This window comes from Lissotriton vulgaris, chromosome 4_1 (assembly GCF_964263255.1).
Source record: "Lissotriton vulgaris chromosome 4_1, aLisVul1.2, whole genome shotgun sequence".
Lineage (NCBI taxonomy): Eukaryota > Metazoa > Chordata > Amphibia > Caudata > Salamandridae > Lissotriton > Lissotriton vulgaris.
Genome location: NC_141691.1, coordinates 148,675,124 through 148,701,642, shown reverse-complemented (window position 1 = coordinate 148,701,642; position 26,519 = coordinate 148,675,124). Strand labels below are relative to the sequence as shown.

At 43.5% G+C, this 26,519-nt stretch overlaps 1 protein-coding gene across 1 annotated transcript in view; it reads left to right on the top strand.

Annotated features, from left to right (window-relative positions):
* The window catches only part of MAGT1 (magnesium transporter 1), a 164,083-nt gene extending 145,475 nt beyond the window's left edge, over positions 1-18,608 (top strand). The window contains exon 10 of the mRNA XM_086918407.1: positions 16,743-18,608. Coding sequence (XP_086774533.1) covers positions 16,743-16,758 — 16 coding nt within the window. The 3' untranslated portion in view covers positions 16,759-18,608. The remainder of the gene's footprint in view (positions 1-16,742) is intronic.
* The last annotated feature ends 7,911 nt before the right edge of the window (positions 18,609-26,519 follow it).

Below are 26,519 nucleotides of genomic sequence, written 5' to 3'. Positions count from 1 at the left end.
GCTGTAAGGCAATGCCCCTTCTGAACCCAGTGACACTTCTGAGTTATTTTGAACCTGAACATGATCCATCATCTGTCAGTGTGCGCTTCCTTGCATCCGAAGGCTATACAGTGAGGCCATGCTCTTCTTTACCAAGTCACGTAAGGAGACCCCAAACTGTTATTTTTACCTACTCATGTATGGAAACAGTACTTCGATAAAAATAGGAAGAATCGCAAGAGGGACCAGCGTTTTTCCCCTATTTCTATATAAAGGTCCCACTGTTGGGATAATTCGGAATTGGTGACACGGTTCTCCAACCCTGGCAAATTCCTTCTTTTCTTAGGAGTCAGATTCCTGAAAAGGGTTAAACTGAAGTTCCAGCTCCTTCATCCAATGCCTCGTGGAGTCTTTTTGTCTAGCCATGCCGGATCTGTATCTCTCTTGCTCCCAGGGGCCATTAGGGATTTGAAGGTAAAACAATTTCCATCTAGGTTCTGCAGGGAGATGGTAAGCGAGATAAATCAACAGTAACGGAATGATCAACTAAAAGATCTTCCAACAAAAGTGTAAGCAGCACCTTAGGAAGCAAACCTTTGATTTTTCCTTGAAGAAACTGTCCTGCTCCAGGTGCTGTTCAGAGCCTCAACTTCATTCCCCTATGCCAAAACGTCCCTTGTCATTGAATAGATGCTAAAGCTGACATGGTTGATAGTACAATTTCCAGGTCCATTGGCCATCCAGAACAGGTCTATCTTGTTTTGCTGGATCTGTTCATGATCTTTCCTGCACCATCTCGGTGACCTCCTGAATGAGGAGACTGTTGAGGCAGGCTTGATTTCTCCAGCAGCTCTTAAAATCCCTAGCACCGTACCCCCATGTGCACCATCCCTGGTGTCAACACAGCTGCAGTCTGCCATGGCACAGTCTCCTGTTTGGTCAAAGTCTCCCTTGCACACATGCAGATATTGCCCACAGAGCCAATTAGGCTTTCAGAGTCATCGCCATGGAAGACATTGTCCACATGGCAAGGGAAAGTTAAGGCATACTTTTTAAGATGTTCCAATAAAATACATTTTCGGCTCCAACTTGGGCACCTCACTACCTTAAAAAGTTTGCATCTTAACTAGAATGAGGATTTTGAGACTGCTAATTTTCTTCCTGATTATAATAGTGGTGATGGCTTATATCTGGTCTGGAAGTTCCTATGGGTGTGGAGGGTGATGTGGGCTACTACATGCGGTTAGTACTGATTACATGGGATTGAAAGGTTTATGCTGCCTCTGCAATCATCTGACCACGGCTAAGTATCTATAAATAGCAAGAAGCCTGATAAGCTGTTCGAGCAGTAGCGGCACCCCCCCCCCCCCAGCGCCTTGAGACCCTACGGGTATGTAGCGCGCTTTATAAGTGTCACTGATTGATTGATTGATTGATTGATTGATTGATTGATTGATTGATAAGAGTCTCACAGCCTGAGTACACAATTGGAGGATCATAGCTTTTGTTTTCTGATTTACAATCCAATAATCACCTACCAAAGACTTTAAGAAAGCTGTATGTATAGCCCAGCATGGGGTGTTCAGAGTCACAGGAAGACAAACCCTCTTAATTAAATAATCAGGGACCCTCTGTAAAGGGTGAGATTTTGATTTAACTCACAACACTTAAACTACAATTCTAAGCTCAGAACACTATTTTTTATTGTCTCTTTTAAAATCTTTGTCTCTCAGTGATCGAATCTGCAAACTTGTCAAATTCCCAAAACAGCACATGTATAGACCTCAGCATTTAAGAAGGTCCCCCTTTCATGCATTTTCAGTGCTTCACTGGGGTATGCAAATTCACAATAAGTCCATTGAATTCACAACAAATCAGGTTCTCGAGTGTAACAGGGTTGGACACGTGCTACAATATCACCAGCATTCCTGAACTCCCCTACTTCAAGCTTCACAAGTTAATTGATTTCAATTTTAGTGACTTGTTGTTATAACATTCCCATCATTCACAGGTTCAAGGTTCATTAGTTTGTCGACTTAAAATGATGAAATACTTTGACACTACAAGCATCCTTTTTCATGTTTTTGCCAGACAGTCTTTCTGTATTACAGAATCTCGATGGGTACACACATCTGGGTTTCTAGAGTCCTCTGTGAAGGCTCTGGAAGAGAACCTTCACGCTGCCAAAACTTCTAAGTACCATCTGTGGAGTTCTTAAATGTGAAGCATTGAACTCTGAGGATGTGACCCAAATCCATCAAAGGTTTGGTGAAGGATCAACCAGAAGCATACATCCCTGCGGCTTAGTTCTCAGAGTCGAGGCAGGTCATGGGATGTGTAAAAATGCATAAAGATGAGCAATAACAATTTACATGACATAGCAAGTGTATTGCACCAACAGACTCAGTGAAACATGCATTAACATACAGCAATCTCCTCCTACGACAGTACAACACTGAGGTGTGGGGATGGCATCAATTACGTAACACAGACCAGGTGAAAAACATGCACCGATTCAAACAAAGTGTTCAATACTGCTACATGGTGGGCTCTTAAGGGTACAACTGGAAACCTTAGCTCTAGTGTCCCATGGATTCCTGACACTGGGTCTAATTTATTCACCAATTGTGAGCAGATTACACAGATTGCCGGGTCATCCAGCTAATCTGAAAGGACTACACTCTTCCCTTATTGTCCCTTCCTCTATACCACCCTTCTGCCAGGATGTGCTCTAAATTACACACCGCAGTTTTAGAGCTAGTAGTCCTTGCCCTATTTAACAAACGAGCCCTCATCTAAGTATTACCGGCCCTGAATGTAGGGGAATGGATGGCATCATTAGGTTATCTGAAAGAAACACGTAGTGATAGATTCCTTACCTTGGGATTACCCCCAGGCGTCAGACTGGATCTGGAAAGTTTTTCATCAGCAGTACCCCTGCGTGTCGGTAGGTGTTGTTATGCAACTCAACATGCTTTGTTGGTGTCTGGATGACATCGCCGGAGCTACTTAGACGCGCCCACGTGCGCTGACGTCCGTTCTTTCTTTTTCCGCGCCAGCAGGCGCAGTTCTGGGAAGAGCAAGTACCCCCAGTCACTTCTCAACTGAGATTTTTTAGGCCTTTTACCTCATCCTCTCGAGTCGATTGACTCCTTGTGTCGTAGGGATGCCCGGTTTCAAGAACGGTGGGGACTGTCACCGCATGATGTTAGTGACGAGCCCACACCGCGTGTGTCTCTACTGCCTGTGGTGCTACCATGACCCCAAGTCGTGCCCCGACTGCCGGGCCATGGTGCCAAAGACTTTGCCGGAGCTGTCCCAAAAGTTGCTTGAAGTCCGGCAGTCTGCTCCGCGCCGCTCGAGGTCCTGGTCCCGTGGGAGGTCGAGGGACCGATCGCGGAGTCGTCACCATCATTCTTCTCGATCTAAGTCTTCGCACTCGGGCTCAGGTAAGTCAAAGCATTTCAAGAAGTCGTCGAAGAAGCATAGTCGCTCTTCGACTTCTCCTCGCCCGTCGCGGCTGAGGGTGTTTCCACCCCTGTGGCTCCGGCAGAGCCTGCAACATCGCCCCCAGTCTACCCCCCTTCTCGGGTGCGGGGTCGATGCCTGCTCAAGTACAGGAGTTTCTTGCTGCCTTGACACATATGGCACCTTCGTGGAGACGCGTTAGATCACAGGAGATTTACCTCCAAATTGAAATACTCCAGAAACTTGTTTTGTCGCATATCCATTACGATGCAAATTAGAGAACCTAACAGAATGTACAAGCAAAATTGAAATTAGCCTTGAGAAAGCCCTGGTGCAAATCGCCACAGAGGGCGAAACATGTGTCGGCTGTCAATGCTCGAATTTGCACCAATAAAATTCTGTCTTTTCTAAAACTGGAGCGACCTTATCATTTGAGTGGCATCTTGAATTCATGATTACAGGATTCAACCTTAAAACAATATGTATACAAAAATGGAAAACATACTCTCTCCCTCCTAAAAACATTTCTGATGTGTGCTCTCTTTGATCCACTTCACAATTGCCCTCTTCGTCTCCTCACTTTAAAGACTGCTTTCCTGATTGCCATCACCTCTACCATAAGAGTGAGTGCGCTCCAGGCGCTTTCTTCTAAGCCTCTTTTTCTCTCTGTCCATCCGGACAAAGTTGTTCTAAGGATCGTCCTTCTTTTCTGCCAAAGGTTGTCACTGCCTTTCACATCAGGCAGACCATCAATGTGCCCACATTCTTTCCGCCTCCGCATCCATCTAAAGAGGAAGAGAGGCTCCACCGTCTGGACCCAAAAGGTGCGCTCTCTTTCTATCTAGGCCGGGTGGATGACCAACTCTTTGTTGGCTACGTGGACGCCAAGAAAGGTCAGGCTGTGCACAAGCGGACCATCTCTCGGTGGGTCATTCTGTGCATAAAGCCTTGTTACTCCTTGGCTAAAAACGAGCCTCCAGTGGGGTTGTGTGCCCACTCTACCAGGGCGACGGCAGCCACTACTGCTCTGGGACGGGGAGTTCCCTTGCATGACATCTGTCAGGCAGCTACGTGGGCCTCGCTGTCACATTTACCAAGCACTACTGCCTGGACAGCCAAGTCCGGAGTGACTGCTTCTTTGGCCCTTCTGTTCCCAAGGCCTTTTTGGTGTGATGTTGGTTTGCAGACCCACCACCGGGGTTGGTTTTGCTGGGGTATTTATTCTAAGGTTAGGAATCTATCACTATGTGTTTCTTTCAGATGCACAAGTTACTTACCTTCAGTAACGATATATCTGTAAGAAACATCAGTAGTGAAAGATTCCTTACTGCCCCACCCATCCTCCCTGTTCTGCGAACTGATTTCTAGGGTTAAGCTCATCCCTTTCAGGGCCCTAGTTTCATTGTACCAGTAGTCCGTTTCTTGCATGGCTCTGCATTCCTGGTGCGGAAAGTAGTGTACAGAACTGACGTCAGGGCACGTCTAAGTAGCTCCGACGACATCATCCCGGCGCCAACGACGCACACGGAGCCGCACGACAACACCTACCGACGCGCAGGGGTACTGCTGACGAAAATCTTTCCATATCCAGTCTGATGCCTGGGGGTAATTCTAAGGTAAGGAATCTATCACTACTAATGTTTCTTACAGATCTATCGTTACTGAAGGTAAGTAACTTGTGCTTTAGGTGCCTCCTTTTATCTTCTGATTCATCCCGGTCAGACGTTACCGAAGGTACAAATTGGGATCCCAGCACTATAAGTTCACTGTTATACTGTACAGACTGGCAACTGCTCCATGCCTCTTCACAAAAGTGCCGGCAGTTGTGGCGATTTATGTATTTCTTTAGTTGAGTGACAGGCTGGTAAAAGCAGGGACCCTGATGCTCCTCAAAGATCACCTTGAGCGAACTCTCCTCCACGACTTGAACTTCACCATCAATGCCCATAAAAGCCACCTCTCCTTTGCAGGCTAGCATTCATAGTGGCACTAGTGGACAAGACCTGCATAAAGGCTTTTTCTTGTGAATAATCAGGAGATGATTAAACATTTCTGACTGTAGCTGAAATCCCACTTCTGTAGGTCTTGGGCTTCATGCATCATATGGTTACCTTTCACCAGGTGGCATGTAAGGGCCTCTCTGTGGTGTCTGGGTCATTAGTACCTCAAGGGTTAAGAGAATCGTATGGCTCCGATGTAGATCTTCCACTTTTTTTTATCTCGATTTACACTGGTGGATGGAACCCTCCAACCTTTTGGTGGGTCATTCCTTCAGCCTACTGCAGACTCCAGATACTTTGGTCACAAACCCTTCATCACTGTATAGGGGGACATGACAATGCGGAGCCTTTGGTCGGTGTTGGAGCACCACCAACAATTAAGTGAACTTGAGATGTAGGTAGTCCATCCTGACTTTGAGGCTTTTCTCCTTTCCATCCCAAAGGCATCCCTTTTTTCAGACACCACCACCATCCATTATATCAACAGACGATGTGGCATAGAGTTGTGGATCCTATGTTGGAGGGCTTTTAAATCCGTGCCAGGGATTTTTCCCAGTAGCACCTCCTGTAGCATTCTTCCTCAATATAAAGACACCCTCCATCATCTCTCACTAGTGGGAGGTGTATCTCGAAGTGATGGAAGCAAACTTCTCTAGATAGGCATTTCTATCTGTGAATCTCTTCGCCACAGCTCAGAACAGTAAGTATTCTCAGTGTTGTGCCATACATTTTCCTCTGAATGGCTCCCCTTGAATATGCCTCAAACACACAGCATCTAATCAGAGGATGCTTGCAATTTGTCTAACTTGGCAATTACTCAGGGTACTATTCCAACCCATCGTTCTTTTGCCCACCATGCTACCGGTAACAAGACCCAGCCATATGCAAATCAGTCTTAAGAAGTGTAGATACTCTATCTCTCAAAATAAAAAAGTGCTGGTACTCAGTACCGATCAGTACCAGCACATCTAAAGCACTAGTCCTGCTCCAATAGAAACAGTTCAGCCTTCACTCCCAAGCTGTGTCCTCTCTGAAACGTAACACAAGCAACTCAAGACATATTTTGGCTTGAATTGGCCTATTCAATTGGGTGCAGCTTGGTTCCGGTGGCTCAGTGAGCAACGGAGCCACGTCTGGGCATACCCTTGTGGAAGGATCGACTGCAGACCATCATGAGCGCCAACTGGGCTCAGAGGATCGCTACTCCAATTTGTTGGCACTCAGACCCCTTTTAGTCTCCCCTGCAGAACAGACCTGTTCTTGTGGCAGGATGCAGAGGTCCTTCACACCAAATGCTGCCCTGCTAGAGATTGAGTGTTGTGAATTAGCCCTTTTTTCTTCCTGATGGGGTTTTGAATATCATCTTGGCGGCTAGGAATCCCCCAACTAAATCAACGTATATAGGTTGGAGAGCTACATTCATCCAGCCTTGCGAGTTGGAACACCAACACTTTTAAGTCTTGACTTTCTATCAGCCTGAAATTTGCAATAAGACTTGAACTTTATGATCTGCAGTGAGGACAGCTATTTTCTGGCCCTGTCTACCTTAACTGGTTTGCTTGATCCAGCCTTACTGTGAGATCGCCATGTGTGCCACGTTTTCTGAGCGGTTTGCTGTATTTCTTCTTTCACTCTATTTATTGTTTATTACATTTGAATCTTCTTTGACTTTCTTGAAGGCATTTGTGTTTGACCCAGTGCACAGTTGAGTGGCTCAAGTTCTTACCCTGAAGACCTTTCTTTTGGTGGAAATAATTTTGGCGCTTATGGTCAGACTTTCTGACCCTATCCGTTTATTGAACCTTTACAGTTCTCCACCCAGATGAGTTAATTTTTCACACATAACCATCCGTCTTAACCAAGGTGGTTTCTGAATTTCATGAGTTTTATTTAGTTACTTTACAATCTTTCTTACCTTCCCCGTATCCAACCAAGAAATAGGATGGCCTTCACACACATGACCCCAGATTTGCAGCGGCTTTTTCTATATAGTCCTCTCATCAAGACCAAGTGAGTCATCTGCTCTTTGTGGGCTTTGCCAAAGCTTATAGGGTCACGGCGGTGACCGAGTTCACCATTTCGTGCTGTGTATTTCTGCTGTGCCTAGGCCAAAAAAGACTTCTCCGCTTTATCCATGGCTGTGTCTACCACCCTCTTCATCGGTTTCCCGGTTGGCAACTTCTACTAGGTGGTTACGTCGCCATATTTGCGTTGTTTTTTCTAAGCACTACAGCCTCTTGTCTCAGGCACCCGATGACTGGTGCTTTGCTAGAGTTCTTACCCTTCTGAGAGGGTGCTGACGTGTAACGGGTTTCCCTATCAGTGGTGTAAGGAAGGCAGGGCTTCAGTTGTATGTTTTGCTGTCGATTTGCTGTACTTATCAGGTTCCTGTTCTAATCTTTTCAGTTGGCACTGAATAAACGTGAGGAGACTTATACTGGTGCACCGGGGTGGGGGGGGGGGGGGGGGGGGGTGGGGGGGAGATTGGGGGTGTGAAGCCTGATTTCATCATATATATCTGGGGACTTTTAAATTCACAGGTAGAGTTGGGCAGTTCTGGGGAGCTTCTACTTTCAAGGGTTTCTGCAAGGAATCTGATACTTGGAAGATTGATAAGGTTCTAAAACTGCAGTTAGGGAATCCATCATAATTTGTTTTACAGAAAGTAACTTGTTATTTTTAAGCAAGACTCTTTGCCACTGGTGTCCGGAGTTACTGAGGTATTTTTATTGCGAGTTGTGGTTTTTCACACAGTTTTCATCTGCTTTCAGCAGCTGAAATGTCCATGCGAAACATCATGGAAAAACATGCAGGAATCAGCACAAAAACATAGAATCCCACATTGTACCCCCAAAACTTGAAATCCTTGTTATTTCCCCGCCCCTAGATGTACTAAAATTCCAATAATTCCAGGGTTTGGAAATAAGAGGGATAACTCCAGACCAACTAGTAATGAGTACCTTAGAGGGTGGTGTTCTCTGCACCCCTTAGTAGTAAAGACAGTTGTTTGCTCCATCAGTACAGATGAAAGACTACGCCCCCACCCCCAAGAAGCAAAACAAACAATTAAAATGTAGGGCATTTTCTTGAAAACAGAAAAAGAAGAGGCACATCTTTTGGTAGATGAGCTATGCTTCACAGAGAGATTATAGATTATTAGATTTTAGGAGTGGAATGGGCATGTGTTTTTTTTGTTTGTTTCTGAAACTCCTCTTCCTCTTGTGTTTATTGAGCCTTCCATTGATGGTGATGTTGAGAAGTCTGTTACCAGTAGGGCTGATGAACCCACTGGTGGTGGTACTTCATTCTGTTCACCTGTAGCAAGACTTCAGGCATGCTCTTCTTCTGTTGAACCCTACCATATTCAAGGTGATCACTTTAGCCTTTATCTTGTGCTCTTCTTTGGTGTGAGTACGAAGAGTTTTTTAATTGAAGGTATAGTCAAAATGTTATGTTACAATCAGATGTAAGACATGGTTGTAGCAACAATATTTGATGCATGGATACCTTGCGACAGAAGCCAGTAGGCGATACCTCAGGAATGTGCTGGTTATGTTGTTAGTTCTTGACCTCTAAATTATTTGCAGCATCTAAATGGTGTCAAATAGGCACTCTACAATAAGTGGAAGTAAATGAAGAATATACAAATTAATAATATCCAAAGTGATGCATAAAAATATTACAGTGGTCATTGATGCATATGGGAACAAAAACGTTAAAAAATAATTTAACTTTCACACAAATAAAAGAAGCACAATTTAAAAGCAACCAGAAAAGACAGAGCAAGGCTCAGATCAACTGAAATCCGAATGAGCGTGCTTAAACGTAAACGCTAGTTCCACAGCTAGAAAAAGACTGCTAAAAAAGGCCTCTGTGGACTGTTGCTCACAACAAAAGCTGAGACTATTTAGTTGTCATTAATGCTTCCTTCTTGTCACACAACTGGTAGTTTACTCAACTGGTGAGAACGTTCAAAAACTAATGACTGGTTTCAAATGTAGTGGTTGAAGAAAATGGCTGAAACACTTGAAAATGTTATTATTAACTGAAGATGCTAAGGGAACAGCTTCTAAAAATCTGAGCTTGTTAGAATATCGTGATTGAGAATGTAAGAGATGTAAGATTTCTTGAATTGAGAGAAGTGATCCGCAGTAGAAGTAGCAGTGAGATCATTGACACAGTGAGATATGGAAGTGAGAGTGGAAAGGACATCGAGGACTTTAAGATGCCAGAACCTCAAATATTGGAAGCCGGGGTAGAGGGAGAAATCGATTGCTAAACAAAAGGAATCAAAGTGATCACGCCAGTCAAATAGAAGAGGAGTCAGTCATGTGTCCCTGGCAATGATGACATCGAGAGTACTGCCAAAATCTTGCCAAGTGAGGTCCATTAGTTGGGTCAAAAGAAGCAGTCCTAAGGGGAAACATAGGAGGTGTGAAGATCAAAATAAAATGTGGGCTTTTATATGGGGCAACAAGACTCCACCGGTTACGAGATCAATGTTGTATAGGACTCCTTTTGATGGGGTCCCCACATTTAAGATGCTTCATAGCTGCCCAGTTGACCTCGCCTTCTCTTGGGTAGGGCAGAAAGATAAACCCTGGGTGCGGAATAAACAGCAGGCAACACCTCTTATGGCTTCCCCCTGGAGTGCACAACCAGTTGAGCCCTTTTTTACAAATCAACAGGTACTACCTAATATTGAGAGAGTTGTCGAGCTAAACTACCCCTCCCCTGTCACCCCTTTTGTATGGAACTCCAATTTATTTTACCGGGGGATACTTGTTAACAGATTTGCTCAGTGGAGAGGTGGATACTTGCAGACCTTTTTTGTTGAAGCAGTGATCAAAACACAAGATCCCTGTGCAAACGACTTTAAGAAACAAGGGAATTAACCACTTAGGACAAGTCCTACCTATGCCGTCTGACTACATTATGCTTATCATGTTGTAGTAAAGATGTATTCTGATGGTAGAACAGATTAAGATGCAGGAAATCCCGGCCTAATTAATCTTCAGAACAGACTTCTATCAAGGGCTGCCTATCGCCTACAGCTTCACGCCCCTCTGCAAATTATTTGCAAATCTCTGGTGCCTTCCAAGAAGTGCAATTTCAACAAGCATTGGAAATGCAATAGGTCTCGCATTAGGAAAGTTTGAGCTATTTGTCTTGTAAATGACAATTTATTTTATTTGTGTTGGTTTTGAAAATATCTAAATTAATAGCGTTGTCATTTACAATGCCAATAGTTATAACTTTCGCAAATGTGACACCGATAGCATTTGTAATGCAATGTGTTGTATTTACGTGACTTACATGTATTGATATTACAAATAACAATGTCTTTTAATGTTTTTAATTAAATAATACTTAAATAAAAGACTGCTAAAAGACGATTTGCGTACACAACAACAAACCACGCTCTAAAATGAACGAGTCCATATGTACTTGGCAGAATTTGTAAGTTTAATCTTGTTATTCCAAAAGAATGCACATGCACAGTATATGAATGGCAATTTTTTTTTTGTCCATCAGCACATCATTTTCCTGTTCATCTTCCTAAGAAAAGAAAATCCTGATAAAAAAATAGGGCACTGTAAACGGAACGGAGTGTGAATTAAAAGCTACAAGAAAAACTGCACATCACTTGTCTTGAATGCAGATATCCGACCAAGTAGCTGAGCCAGGAAGAGCCTTGTAATCAAGAATATTGGTCCAGAGGGGCCGCCCCAGCATCCACCAGCTACGCTCAGTGACCCCTGCTCGTCTTTAAGGGGGCGTAGATGAAGAGAGCGATTCCCCTATTGTGTCCTGGCCAGCACTGATCTAGTTACTGTGGTCAGACAGACTGGTGATTTTATTAAAGCCACCCCAGTCACAATGGAAGGAGACACGCAAGTAATTGTATCGGATCGAGCGCTGCATGTTTTTGTAACAGAGGCCACGGGAAATGAAGCTCATTGCCCAGGATCACACAGTGTGGAGAAGCCTGCCTCTTCTGGCCCCACACCTGACATTTTAGATGGAGCAGACCACCTACCTCTCCGTGTGGCCGCGAATGCCCGCCAAGAAGGGCAGGGAAGGGAAATTCCATTGTGGGGAAGTGGAGAGAAACACGCGTCAAACTGCTCGGAGAACCTATAAATTAAAAAGTATTCTCTACGGTCGAAGAGGGGGTGTCCTCTCACCAAGAACGCAAGGTAGAGTGGGTAGAGCTGTACGTTCTCCATTTACTTTGTTAAATACACTACTTAGTTGTAATAAACACCAGATTCAAATATGTGGCAACTGGAATTTGACCCAAATAGATGAGTCCTTTCACCCCAAGCCTGGTGTGGTCTGCCTTCGCCCAGATCCTGCCCCTGTGGCATACAACCACATTCAGGCGACTAAAGTGGATGCAGTGGAACAAGAATATTTCTAGTAGCGCCTACACTATAGGGGAGACGTGTATGTAACCCTGGATGCACCAGCTCTACTTTCGCCAGTCGACGCACTTGCCTCGGGGCTGGGAGGGGGCTAGCCTGCCCAGAAGCGGCACCACATAATTTCTTGTCGCCCGTGTGGCAAGGAAGTTACATTGTTACAAAAAAGATTAGATTAAAAGTGCCACAAGCCTCCATTCTGTTACCACTAAATCTGACCTCCGTCGAGTGCTTTGAATTTCAGACGTGCGCCCCGGCGCTACTTTAGTGACTGCATAAACATGACCGCAGCTCACTCAGTGTGAAGGGAGGGTGTCCTCTGTAAAACTAGGGCATCAAGGGAAAGAAGAGATTTGTTTTTAATTCGTGCTTTTTAGAGAGGGTGTGTGTATGTTTGGAGGCAGTCTGCAGTTGCGGGGATGCGTGTGAGGTGTGGACGCTTTGAATCAGACTAAACAACAAAACAAGAACAAAAATATAACTTTGAAACAGACCGTCCAGGCTGGACCCCGATCGAATTCCGCAGCGAAGCGGTTGTAGATGTGTGCCCAAGGGTACATTCAGTGCAAAGAAGTGCGAATTTAACCTACGATTTGGGGTGCGACGGGGCCGTATGTCGGGTTTAGTTTTACAACATTCACGTGAAGCCGGAATATGCAACGGGAAATGCGATTTGTCCTTTTCTAAAAGATAAGACAGTTTGAGGTGAGTGTATCTGGATGTGAACAATCTACAGCTGTATACGAGAACGGCTAGTGTTTGCAGGAGAGGGGGGAGGAGAAATGCGACACGGCGGACAGGGGAGGGGGCGGAGTGGGTAAAAAAAATACAAGACGGGGGAAGGCAGAGAAGGGGAGGGGGAGGAGAAATGCGACACGGCGGGCAGGGGAGGGGGCCGAGCGGCGATGAGGGTGTGAAGCAGCAGGGGCCTTTGAAGTGAAGCTAAGCTTCACTTCAAAGGTGTGGGAGGAGTGCTGCTGGGGAACAGATGGCGATTTGATGATGTGCACGCGCATTTTAGGTCCATGCTCTTGCGCATTGACCTAAAAGCGCACGGGCACAGCACCAAATCGCCAGTTGGGATACTAGTTGGGTAAAGTCTGTTTAAGTCGCTTTAGTCTCGCTCTGCTCAATGCGCATGCGCATTGAGAGGCGAGACCTAAAAACTGCATTCATCATTGTGAAAGCAAAACCACAGGCTTTTCTTTCAGCCTTGTCTTCTCTTCTCCACTCGGGCCGTAGGTGATATGGTTTTCTGGTATCTTCATCCCAGTCAATATGAGCAATGTCTTTTGGACTGGCTCTGTTCTTACAAATCTGTTTGTGGCTCAAGTGGTTGGTATATTTTCTGTAGGTATGGAATGGTGCATTTGGTGGAAGCTTGTGCAAACCAACCCAATGTTTCGTTCCAAAACTCTCAAAATAAATATTCCTACAATGATTCCATGCTGCAAAGGTTAAAAAATGCCCAGTTGGGGAGGAGCTACGACACCAACCAAGATGGCAGCATAGTCTCCTGGCTCCGCTGACCTCCGTCTTCCGATCTATTATCCTGTCGCCTATCCTGGTTACCCGTACCCGATCCGTGTGTGTGATCTGACCTGCTTTCCAGTGGTGCAATCCCGGAGTTTCTCCGCCATTGTGGAGCGGAGTTACATCGATGGTCGTCTGAGGCCTAATCCAGCAGAGACGCCGGGGTCTCTAGTGCGGGCTCCGCCGGGTCCGAGTTGAATAACAACGGACTGCTGAAGGTGGTCGGGTCCGCTCTCTGGAACATTCGGACTTTTGATTGGTCTGCTACCACCAACTGCCCAGTGCCCTACAGTAGGTGAGGCGACGAGTGACGAACGGCGATGTGTCGCGGGGGTCCCTGACCGGGGGTTCGGCATTCACATTGTGGATCCCCCCGGGTCGGTACCTCGCTGCGTACTATTGCTTGCTAACCATCAGTCCCTCATGGCTTACTCCTGCTCCGTTTAATTTTGCCCCGGAGAAGGCGCCACTCCGTGGGGACCACCATGTTGGAGGAAGAAAGGCAGCTAGCGGAGCAGGCTCGAACTGGCCCGTCATTGCGAAAGGTGCTGGAGGCACTCATGGCACTTAAGGGAACCATTGCAGTCCAGACTTGCAGTTTGTTGTCTGCGACGGATGGACTCGCAGACCGGAGAGCGGATCCTGACTCGACACCCGTGCCCCGGCTACCAGCCTGCATTTCAATATATGTCTCAGACTTGTTTTGACCCGCGCTGAAAGTAGGGTCTGCTCCTACTGTACTGGATCTACCTGGCGGTACTGTGCCCGATCACCCAATGGAGCCGTTGGAACCCCCGATTGTGTATCCCTTGGAACATTTACATGACATCCCCATTCTGGAACTTTCTAATTTTTACCCTTTGCTGTTTTGGACCTTGTCGACTCCCCTCCCCTGTCGGTCTTTCAAGATGGCGGATGGATTAAAGCTTGGCTTCGGAGACAGGGAGGGGCAACACCGGCACCAACCATCCACATTGAGATCTGCCGCACTTTTCTCATCTGTGTACTCTACTGTTCTGTAGACTCTTGCAGTAATTTGTGGAAAGGGCTTTCTTTAATTAACGACTTTAGTGAATTTGATAGACGGGGCCAGGGTTGAGATTGTTATCTGGGTCTCTAATTGTGCACTAGGTTTAACAGGATTGTTTTCTTGATCTAACGGAGTCCGGGGGGGGGTTGGTTATGACGGGGAAAGGAGACCGGGAGTCCGTAGAAATATGCCCTCCTCCGATTTCCCTCACCGAGTGGGGTTCTTTGCCTTTTCTTCTTTCTCTTCTTCTATATTTCGGGTTCTGATTACTGGGCGACAGGCACGCTGTGAGGGGGGTGGCCGTAGTCATCAGCAGGGGTGCGGGGATGGGTGTTCGTTTTTATTTTTGTTCTATGGCCTCTTTTCTTCCTTCTCTTCCCTTGTCTTCTTCTCTTTTCCTTTTCCAGGTTAGTGTAGTGGGTTCGGCTTTCTTACATCCTTGACTCTATATCTGTACCTTGACTTTCTGCGGTTTTGGTGCTTTGGGGCGGACAATACTGAGGGAGTAGACGAACAAAATGCGCTAGTTTATCCTGATGACTTACGTCTCAACTCCGTTGACTTGGTTGATAGCGAGTTTCTTTTGGACACGTTGTTTCTTTGCTCGCCCCCTTGTGTGATCCGAGACACTGTGCGACACCTGACTCTTTCTACTTATTATTTTAAAATGAAAACCTCCTATCCGGTGTCTAAATTGAATTACCTTTGCAACCGATGCGCTTTGTGAATTGAGATCCTATGCTTAGCGGCCAGCCCTGGGGGTTGTAGGCCCTTGTCTGTATTTGATTGCAAATGTTAAATAAAGGTTTTCAAAAAAAAAATGCCCAGTTGTGTAGCTTGCGGGACATTGAGAAGAATGAAAAGCTTCAATACACACTTGCAAGAACCTCCTGAAATATAAGAATATAATTTAGCAACAAAATAAGCTAGTGATCTCTTTGGTGGGGAGTGTGCTGTAATAACGGTGTCCTGTTGCATGTTATTTATGTTCTTCTGATGATGGAGTTTTTCCAAAATTAGTCCATACTGCGAAAAGGGTGTTGCCCTTAGGTGTTAGAATCCAACAGAGGTGCAGTTTTGATTGGCTGTTATGGTTCTGAAACAAGGTGTCTTAGGCAATGTGCAGAATTTTTGGACTGCTCACCTCTGGGGCAAGAATAGACTATCAATGTACCCCTGAAGGAAGAAGGCTTCAACTTATGCACATAAATGTTGCAATCTGTGTCGAAAAAGGAGAACGATTCATGGACTTCACTATTCGTGGGGTCGATCTAAAAGGCAAATTATTGCATTACATATATAGTGCCCCCTGCCAAATACTACATGTTTGCTGTTTGTACAGCAGGAAAAGATATGTAGAATAGTTAGGAAGACCGAAAGACATCTGTAAAGAATGTGTGGCTGCTTTCCAGTGCTAAAAGCAGGGTCTTTGCCTCATTGGTGAAAAGCATGCCACTAGAAAACCAGGACATTTGATCTGCCCCTGTTTGTGCATGTTCACATCAAAGAAGCACGGGTGGGGCAGAAACTCCACAAAAAGATAGGTGTTGAAGATTTACCATCTGGAAGAATTTTGGCAGGAGATAAAGCAAGTCTAGAGATATTCCAGTAAGGTTAAAGGGGGACAGCCAATCATACGGAGGCAATATTAACATTTCCAGCCAGTGAGATTGGACATGGTCAGATCCTGCAGATGGGATTTAGCCAGGAGTGCTTAATTCAAAATGGGTTACCCAGTGGTCGCCATGAATATTGGGCAGAATACAGTTAACCCTCACATAGTGAATTTGCACAACAGAACACGGTTTTGATTCTGTCATCAGGCATCAGTTTGACACGAAGCTGCTGCTGAGCTCACACTGTTTTTATTCATCAATAAAGGGAAATGGCTACATACAGTACGTAAGTAGCCATAGGGTGTATGATTTATAGATGTAACATTAGTAATATGCATGTGTACTCTATTTTTTATGTTCTGCTAAAATTGTAGTTAGTTTGACAATATTTATCAAGGTTTTAAGACAACATGGGCTGTAAACCTGTGTATAGCTTCACTTAATTCAGCTTTTCAAGTGGGTTTTTCTCTGTCTTAAATTATACAACACAACAATCCCACCCTCTTTCTCCATAGTCTGTAAGTGCTGAGAAATTAAGTTGGCGATGGGGAGAATTGTTAGGCCAAATGTTTTATCAGGCTCTTCAAAATGTGGTGGTTATTAGAGCACGTGCCTGGGATGAAAGCTATATGCTTCAAATGCCAATAATCGTTTGTCAATATTTACCAAAATCTGTTTTGTTTTTTTTCAGCTTTTTATTAAGTTAGAAAAGTTTGAGACGAATCTACAGGATCACTGCAACCTGAATTCCTGTGCATGCATGGATTATTCAGAAGAGCTAAACATCTTTGGTTCAGACTACCTCTTTTGAAATGTTGGGGATGGTGGTTTCCAAGAAACATTACACCAAAGAATACGCAGAAGTGACTCCTGCTATTGGCCACATAATCGCATCCAAACTGCATGATGAAATCCCAAAGGTTCATACGAAAAGAGCCATGAAATAAATGAATTGATCCCCCTTGCATGCTAGCGCTAATGCGATGTGGTGCCCTTTACCATGTTTCACTACTGTGTGCAACGCCTTTCTAAAAGAGCAGTAAACTATATTTTAAAGCCACACAGAGTATTATGAACCTGTCCCAAAATATCTTTGTTCATATTAAGATTAATTTTTTATGTATTTGTCGACTGAGCTCAAGCAATCCTACTTTGCTGTATGACTTAAGAAATACAGTAATGCTGAAATATTTCATTTCTTTAACAACCATTTTGGATAAAATGTAATAGTCTGATCCATGCAGTTTGGAAACCTTGTCTATAAGAGAGGCATTATTATGCGAGTATCCATTTAAAAAAGGAGCACATCAACTATTTTGAGTAAACTTGAGTCTTCCCCTGCACCCCTTATCACTAAAAAGTAATGTTACTTTTGTTTTTTGAATGTGCAGTAATCTAATCCCATCATTCTACAGAAAAACTTAAGCAATTTTATAAGTTAACAGTGCTGGACAATTTATTGTGATTTGAAGAAAGACACTTGCTCCATGATTGGCATAAGAAGGTTTGCTTTACATTGAGGGTTATATTTAGGAACTATGGGAATTGTTATTTAATAAACTGAGTACCAGGTACCACTGGTTCTGTAATGCAAAATGGATCGGCCATATGTATGTGACCAACATCACCCCTGTGCACAGTAACAATGTGATCAGTCATTTCCATTCAGCTATATCTTGTTACAAAAATTGAACATGTAGAAGTTAATAGTAATGCTGCTATGAAAGTGGTTAGTTTCTGTCCGTTCAGGCAAGATCTCTCCACCCTAGAAAGTAGATAATTTAGAACTGCCTGATAAGGAAAAAAAGAATAGTCTTCAAATAAAATAAGTGATTTTCTAAGAATAGTATACGTTTTACTGTACAATGATGTCTCCCAGAGGAATGTGTATAGCAACAAATAATTAGTAGGTAGCTGGTTAGCCTCATTAAACTGTAATGTTGTATATTTTTATTTCTCTCGTCGTGCATATTTCTCAGGCAAGCAGTACTTATTATGCCTTCGCTAACATGGTAGGAACACACATTACCACTATGAAATATATGCAGATTATGGCGTACGGAGCCCATTAGTCATCTGCTACCGCATAAGAAATGTACAATCTGCAAACGGAGATACTGCAGTTGGGCATCTTTACGACATTACATCTTGTACGAAAATGGCAAATTGCTAAAGGGTTAAAGCAGAATGTAGTCAGAACATAAGAAAAGTAAGTAAAGTATGTAGTCTTGAAAAAAGTATACCACCCTGGGGCAAGTTTCAACAGTGGCTAACATCTATTCAGTTGGGTTTTTATTTTGATTTTTTTATACTGAACAGTTTTTGGAAAGTAAATTAATTGACATCTAAACATTATTTTTATGCAAGTTTGCTACGTTTACTTAAATCTGAAGTGCCTTAACTGCATAGTAGAGGTCTTTCATTTAAGGGCTTTGTTTAAAAATCTAGTCGAGATGCATCCTTGACTTACACCTTTCATAACTTATTAACTGTGTAACAGAGGGAGAAAGTGCTTAACTAGGTCTGAATAATTTTCAATAAAATCATTTTACACTTTGCTGCAGTATCCTTTTTTTATTTTTGTAAATAATTGATCATTGTCATGTTCATGTCAATCTTAAAGGCTTTTCTTTGAATCTCCAGTTTCTTTTCTTTATTTTGCAAATCTGTGATAGTGGTATTTTAATGGTGGGTTCGCTTTACAAATCTAACTTCGTCGTGGACTGCTTTTCCCCTGTGATTCCAAAATTCTTGATGGGACAGCGGAATAAGAATGTGACTTTGAGATCTCAGTGTCCACACTGACACAATCGTGCACTCGCCGTGCTTGAATGCAATGCTGAACCTGCTGTAAAACGTTATTTATAAAGTTGCTAAATATGTAAAGATTTACGTGGTTATCAGCATACGAGTATCAAAAGGAGGCTAACCACCCAATTATTCGGGAAAGCGGCCAATTCTTTGCATGCCAGAGGTTATAGACGACTGAAATGGCTTTCAAGATAGAAGCTTCTAAAACGAAAGATATATAGAAGATGACAGGATGTGATGGGTACCACATTTTAGACGACATGGACGCTCATTTCATTTATTTATTTTTAGATTGTTCTGTTGTGCCACTCTGACAGAATGACATATGGAAGTCTTAACCTTACATGTACTTGTTATTGTCCAAGCTCTGCAACAGCACCTTGCCAGAAACAAATAGTTGATCTGAACTTTAAATTTAGCTGGCATTTTACACTGCTTAATGTTAGTCTTTATTGGGTCTGAATAGTGTACTGAGAAATTTATGGACATATATGTGTGCATGTGCCCTAATTAAGACGATTCATAAATTATTAATCATAATTTAAATAATGGCTTGCACAGTTAAGTAAATATTGCAACATATCTGTGGTTGTAGACTTGTATGAGGGTGTACTCCCCAAATCTCATCTGATATCAGATGTAATCACAAGCAGCCCTAGGTCAAGTTTAAAACATAAACCAAACTGGTTGCCTGTATTTCGATTTATGTATGTACCGTTTGTAATATTTGTGACTTTTTTTATGTTCTGAAAATTAATTAATATTTCTTTGTTCTCTGTGAGTTTTTGTGTTATATGACTTGATCGGGCCATGTTAACGAACTAACTAATGTAGGCAGCACCCTATCAAAGTTAATCCAGGGCTCTGGCAAAAATTGAGTGATATGATGAAGGTATTCTGCTATTCTGTGGTCTTACACTTTTAGAGCACTATGAAGGTGGTGGCAATGATTAGCATTTTCCAGAATGAATACCGAGGCCGAGCTTGAGGCTGAACTAATTCTCTACTCCACAACAAATGGCATAGTGGCCTAAACTAGAAAAAAGGATTGGATCTTTTTTATTAATCTTTGCTTGGTACAAGCTCGAAATAACATTCATGTAAGAGATATAAATTGCAGTTTAACAACCAAGTTATAGTGATTTGCCCACTTAATGTTTTTTTTTTAGTTATTGCTGTAGTTATTGCTTCCAACATATGAGATACATGAAATGCTACCCCCATCAATTGAATCGGATTGTTATGGATATGTATCTGTAAGAGCGAATATGCTTTTTGTAGTAGGAAATGTGGCTAAACAGTCGGATCTGCTGACTGGAGCTAAGTTCGAGTCCTGGCAACGTCTAAACATCATGTGATTCTGGGTAAATCACTTATTCGGTCTGTTCCTAAAAAAACTGATCTGACCTCCTGTAATATAATCTGGTGCACAAGTAAAGCACGTACTTTAATCAACCAATTATTGTATGCAATATTGGGACTCTGAAGAAATATATATATACACCGTTTGTCAAATATTCAGTAATCTACTTTCTAAATGATATTTGCTTTTCTGTCCTGGATTTAAAGCAAAGCCTGGCCAAGGAATCATTCACAATTTACATGTTCAAGTTCCGGGCATAATCATACTTAATACCAGAGAGTTTACAAACCCTAAACAATAATGCTTGCTGGAGTCACGACAAATAGGTTAGTGATGAGAAATGCTAATTGACCATCAACGGATCTTTACTCATTCATAAACATTGAATATCTTACCCTCCGTGGGGTGTTATGGAACACACTATAAGTCAGCAGGCTGGCGTTCTTTTGCAGAGAGAGCTGCATTGGCAGTTAAGGAGCAGTTTGTTTTACTACTTTGAATACAGGGTTCTCTCAGATGATCTGTGTTTTTCTGACTAATTTCAACATGTACTAACAAAACCTCATTTGATATGTCTTGATCTGTGACACCTCTTTCTGCAATGTGTAATAAGAGTAATTGGTTTTGGCACTAGTTTTTCTCACGGGTTCATCATGCTTTCCGTGGGTAAGTGTCCTTCTTAAAACAATATTTGAAAAGGATCTACATTTCTTTCTTTTTTTTTTTTTTTACATTATCTTCTGACAACCTTTTTGTCAACGATGCCTTTACTGTTGGATAATGTTTAGGAGTGCACTGAAAGAAAGCCGAGGATCTAGCTCGGAGGTAAGAAATCCAAATTAATAATTTTGTCTGCTGTAGGATCACTGCCTCCTGAACTAAAAAACTGAGAGGGGTCACCTCTGACCTGCCCCCACCTTATCCACACAGTAAGGTTCAGGAAAACAATGGCCTAGAGAGCAATGCTCCTGTTGCAAAAAAAGATGAAGATGATTGAAGTCTAAGAGCTCATCGCTTGGGATTTTCTTTTCACCCTCAAAGACTAGATGTTGAGCAGTGCCATTTCTGTTTTATCGCACCAATCAAAGGTACACTACCTCTAGCAACCTAGGTTCCTAGATTAAAGTGCATGCCAATTCCCAAAAGACATTACCACAAACCACTTGCCCGTGACATACTCCCAGGATTTTTCAATAAGCACTGGATCCAGAATCTTTTTAATAGATGATAACATCACTTTTGAGGGCAGGGGGCACACATTTTTATTGCAAGCTTTTGTTAACCGACCTCCTTCCAGATGGACCAATGTTTGCTGAAACCAAGAATTAAAATATATTTCCAGCTATGACAAATGAAGGCTCCATGCCTATCTAAAAACATATATACTACCAGAACAGGACCCAGCATTTTTAAGAGTAGATGCTTTGGCTAACTTTGTAACACAGTTTGACAGAAGATCTATAATCTATCATCTAAGACCATAGAAGCTGGTAGTCCCCCAGCACTGGATATTTGAAAGATACACATGCTTGAATATTCTCTTTCCTTAGGCTCTGTATGCTCTGTAGTAAATGTTTATAGAGTAGTGTTTTAGTACACTTAAAATTGTCAACCCCCATAAACAACCTGTGGTCTATGTACCGCACTATTTTACCCAAACTCTGGCCAATGAGGTGGGGAACCCAGAGGTTCAACTCCCCACAAAGGCTGCCTGGTGCAGACTTTTTTCCACAAGCTGATAACAGCGAACCCTCGGAACTTTGCTCTTCTTTTGTTATTACTGCTTTTTTCTTGCACTACTGGTGTTATAACCTTATCCCTGGGACTTCTCTCTACTTCACTTGGACAAGGTGATAACAGTGTGTGTCCTTTTTGTTCTTGAATGGTTGATCCCATGCAGGTTTTATCATTATATAACACCCCAGCTAAATGTAAACCTTTATTTGAGCCTTGCCCCTTCTGTGAAACTAAAAAGACATACCTAGATATTACTCCCTAAAAATAGATACTATTTCTGAACTATTTTAGACGTGTCAGATGACTCATCTATCGGTGAGGATTGCAACTGTAAGACTTATTACAATAGGGAGACAAGAAATGTACCCCCCTAAAGGAAATGTCACTTAGTGGAAAGTCATCAAAAAGCATTCCTGTTAAGGCTACAAAAAGAAGGCTTGAGTTGGTCAGAGCCTTTTCCTCCAATTTTCGACCTCGACTTTAAAACCCTGCCTACAAATTGCAGGCTTCTAGTGTGGGAAGCAACTGGTAAAATCAAGATTTCTGAGACTTTTTGGCCGTTTGGTGAGGTTTTTTTGCCTACAAGTTCGAAAGAAGCATCTTCTATTCTTGACCACTTCATCAGTTATCGCAGCGAAATCTCATAAAGCTCCTGACCTTGTCTTGTAAGTATCTTTCGTCTACAACAAGACCCTGCTTTGTTGATGGCTTCACGGTCAACTAAAACACCACACATAGTCATAACTCTTGTTGATGTTTACAAAGACTACCGCCACATTTAAATAAAAAATGTATGAACAGATTTTATTGAGTTTTCAGAAATAAACAGGGACGTATTACCTCTCGTCTATCAGTAGGATTCAATAAGTATTCACATAATGGGCAGTTCATGTCATCATTCAAAAGAAATAACATAATATCCACCCCTCCCACACAATGACTACCACCACGTTGACATATTGTACGTCAGTCAGTGACCGTCCTATTGACGACTTACCTGTGAATGACCATTTCATCCGTCTCTCTCCTGTTGATGGAACCATTGTCTATAGCTGCCCCACCAACCACGTCAGCGTCTTTTGATCTCTAGTATACCTTTAATAAAGACCCTTATACAAGTACTGCTCGTGCCATTGCTGCCTCTGCAGATCCTTCAAGTTATGTGAGAACCACAATTTGCCAGACAGTAAGGAGGAGATAGCAATCAATGAGTAGGATGATTTAGAGAGATACAATAGAACGATTCGGTAGTCCAGCGTGCTAAGGCTTATGGAAGCGGTGGACGAGTTCGGAGGTAGCCTTGTTGAATGCTGATTTCGGTAGACCTAAAACGATCGGCAGACCAGAGGTCACGAGCCTTTAAGGCGGAGTGGAAGAGTCCTGAGGTAGCCTTGTTGAATGCTGAGTGGAGGTGATCTGAGGATTGTGAGGCCGCTTAATCATGTGCAGGGATAGTCTTGAGGCGGGCTGAGGAGAATGTGAGCAGAGAACACCGTCCTAAAGGGTAGCATAGCTACCCCTGTGGACGGTGTTCTTGCTATCCACTGTCCTTTCAAGAGGGCTATTCCTGCAACCAATTTTTATCAGTCTCATCTCCTCATTCAGCCTTGTAACGTAAATTGGCTGCCTCGAAATAATCCATCAAGAATATGACCGCTAATTTCCCCCATGGGTCTAGCTGGTAGAGTAGATTAGCCGCTACTCTTGATATCTTCCCCCTCTCCACTCCCAACCCCTCCCACCCCCATTCCCCAAGACAAAGTTGTAGAGCTGGAGTTGATGTTGCAGAGGAGAGCCACTGAGACATAGTGCAGATTGTCTTGTAAGACACTGCACATTTTGGATATGATCTACATTTGTACTGCAGTTATTCTGCACAGCCTTGAAAAATATTGTATGATACATTGTTGCAGTTTTCAACATTGATAGATAATTTAAAGTGATTATCTGTGTTGTGGAGGGGGCAATCTGTTCTCCAACGTATGTTACAGCTTTCGATGACCACAAAATAAAAAGGAGGGCACAGAGTGCCTGCTCTGGTCAAGGTTAATATTAAGAGCTAGGTCCTCTGATTTTTATTTTTATAATATTGTCCTGAAACCAAAGCAATTGCACTGTATTCTTCCACATTTGTCTTTAAGTATGATGGGAAGCACATCAGGTTTGTGTTTGAAAACATAATGTCCATGTCGAACATTGTCGCTTTAAATGTATCTGCACCTATTTTGACTTCACTGTTTCCCTGTGTCCATGTATTTTATCTTCAAAGGCTCCATTGTGAGGGCAACTGGCAACCGTCATGTTCCCCTTAAATAAGAAGCACTGAGAAGATTGTACCATTAATTCTAATCTGTGCCTTCAGATTGTAATCGCTCGCCTGCACCAATGACATGAAGTGTAGGGTGAATCCACAAGTTTGCGCCGGTCCTTTCCTGTATGTCCAGCTGACTCTATTAAACACTTTTTCTGCACCAAGAGAGAGTAGTGCAGTGATCTTGCATGTCTGTTGGGCGTTTTTCCACTACATGTACTGTTTTCTTTGTATCATTGCCACATTGCCATCCCAGGATGAAACTAGTCTGCTCTGAGTGTATCTATTCAGGATTTAGTCTGTTCACCATTATGCTTGTGAATAATCTGACACTGAGGATCAGGAGTGAGATATTCAATAGGATCCATACTACAAATGTTCCTTGCTGTGTTTTTTAAATAACTGATATTGAGGCAGGCCGTTATTTCCATTTGATATAGATACAGTAGTGCAGGTGCTGCCCAGAGTCTCGGAGGAGGACCGGGCTCTACTCTCCCAAGCAATCTGAGATGGGAGAGATGCAGCTAAGTCTACCATCAGATGTGGCTTGGACACAACGGACTCGCTAAGTTGAGCTATTTCCATGACGATGGCTGTTCGCCTCCACACCTGGTTGAGAACGTCTGGTTTTTCGGGGGATGTCAGGCTAACTTCATGGACATGCCCTTTGACGGCTCCCGTCTCTACAGAGACTAGGCAAATGCTGCCCTTGAGAGCTTCAAAGACTGGTGGGTCACGGGAAAGTCTTTGGGTCTCACCCTTAACATCCCTTGCTACCGGAGAACGTCGATTAGGAACGCTCTCTGCCTTAATTCAATCTTTTTAAAACTTGTGGAAATTGATTTGAGAATTTACCTGTGTTTTTAATAATTGTCTTTGTAAAATTTGCACGTAACGCTCAGGGTGGCCACTCCGACACCCCAGCTGATCTCTCCCCCCCCCCCCCCCCCCTCGCATCAGAGCCAATCACGCTGGTTAGGGGCGGGGCCAGGAGATTTATGCAGCAATCAGCACGGAGGCGCAGCGGACGCGCGCAGCGGGCGTGCTTCGGCGCTAAAGGCAAGCCCGTCTGCGCCACTATGCCTGTCTTATCACCTACTCCCCCGATTCCCTCAAACTGCGCGCATTTAGCCTTAACCCCCTATGTGAAACAGCAAGCCTTATCACGAAGATGGGAATCTATTCGGATCATAGCTCCTTCCCGGAAATATGTAACCAACTTAACCTAGGACCACTGCCCCTGCGAAAACAGGCCCAACTTAGCGCTCCCCCACTAGTCATTTGCTACCTTAATACCCGTTCCCTGGTTAAGCACTAAATGGACATGTATCTTTTATTAAAATCAGACAAACCGGATATTCTGTGTTAGACAGAAACTTGGCTGACTATCAACTCCTCCCCCGACATCTTGGTTGTATTACCAGCAGATTACTATATCATCCAGGCTGACCGCCCCCCTGGGAAAGCAGGAGGAGGAGTTGCTGCAATTATCCATGACAAACTTCAACTCCCTGACATGCCTCAATCTCCTGGAGTCGGAGAACCTCGTAATCAAATTTGAATCCCCTGTCGATTCATTTGTCTGTGTACTTGTCTATCGGCCACCGCACTACATGCCATCGTTTCCCCTATCCTTGAGCGAACAGATCGCCAATCTCGTCATTGATCTTGCCAAAGTTCTTCTTGTGGGCGATCTTAACTACTGGTTTAATGACCCCCACGAATGCTCCCATTCCTCGGAACTGACTGATCTCCTCACCAATCTGAATCTTACTCCATGGGTCTCTTCGCCTACCCATCAAAGAGGGCATATTCTCGATCAAATATGGTCCAATAATTTGACAATAACGACCCCCACCATGTCCCCCTGTACATGGTCCGACCATTATCTTATTAAATTCACACTAGCTCTTACCTCCACCAGAAAAATCCGGACGGCTACTGGCGGCCTTGCTAGGAAATGGAATACCTTGGATAAAAAGGAATTCATGGATACTCTGACTAGATCCGCCCCTTCGCCTCACGCTGACATTAATATATCCGAAGCCAATCTTTCTAGCTGGCTACTTGCTGCCAGCAATACACACGCCCCTCTTAAAGTTAAACTAGCTCGCCGTTTAGACGCCCAGAGATGGTTCTCGTCCTAACTTAAAGCCCAGAAACGTATTTTTCGTCGACTTGAACCGCAGTGGCGGCATGATTACGCCCCAGAATTAAAGCTTCAGTACATAACAGCACGCAAGGAA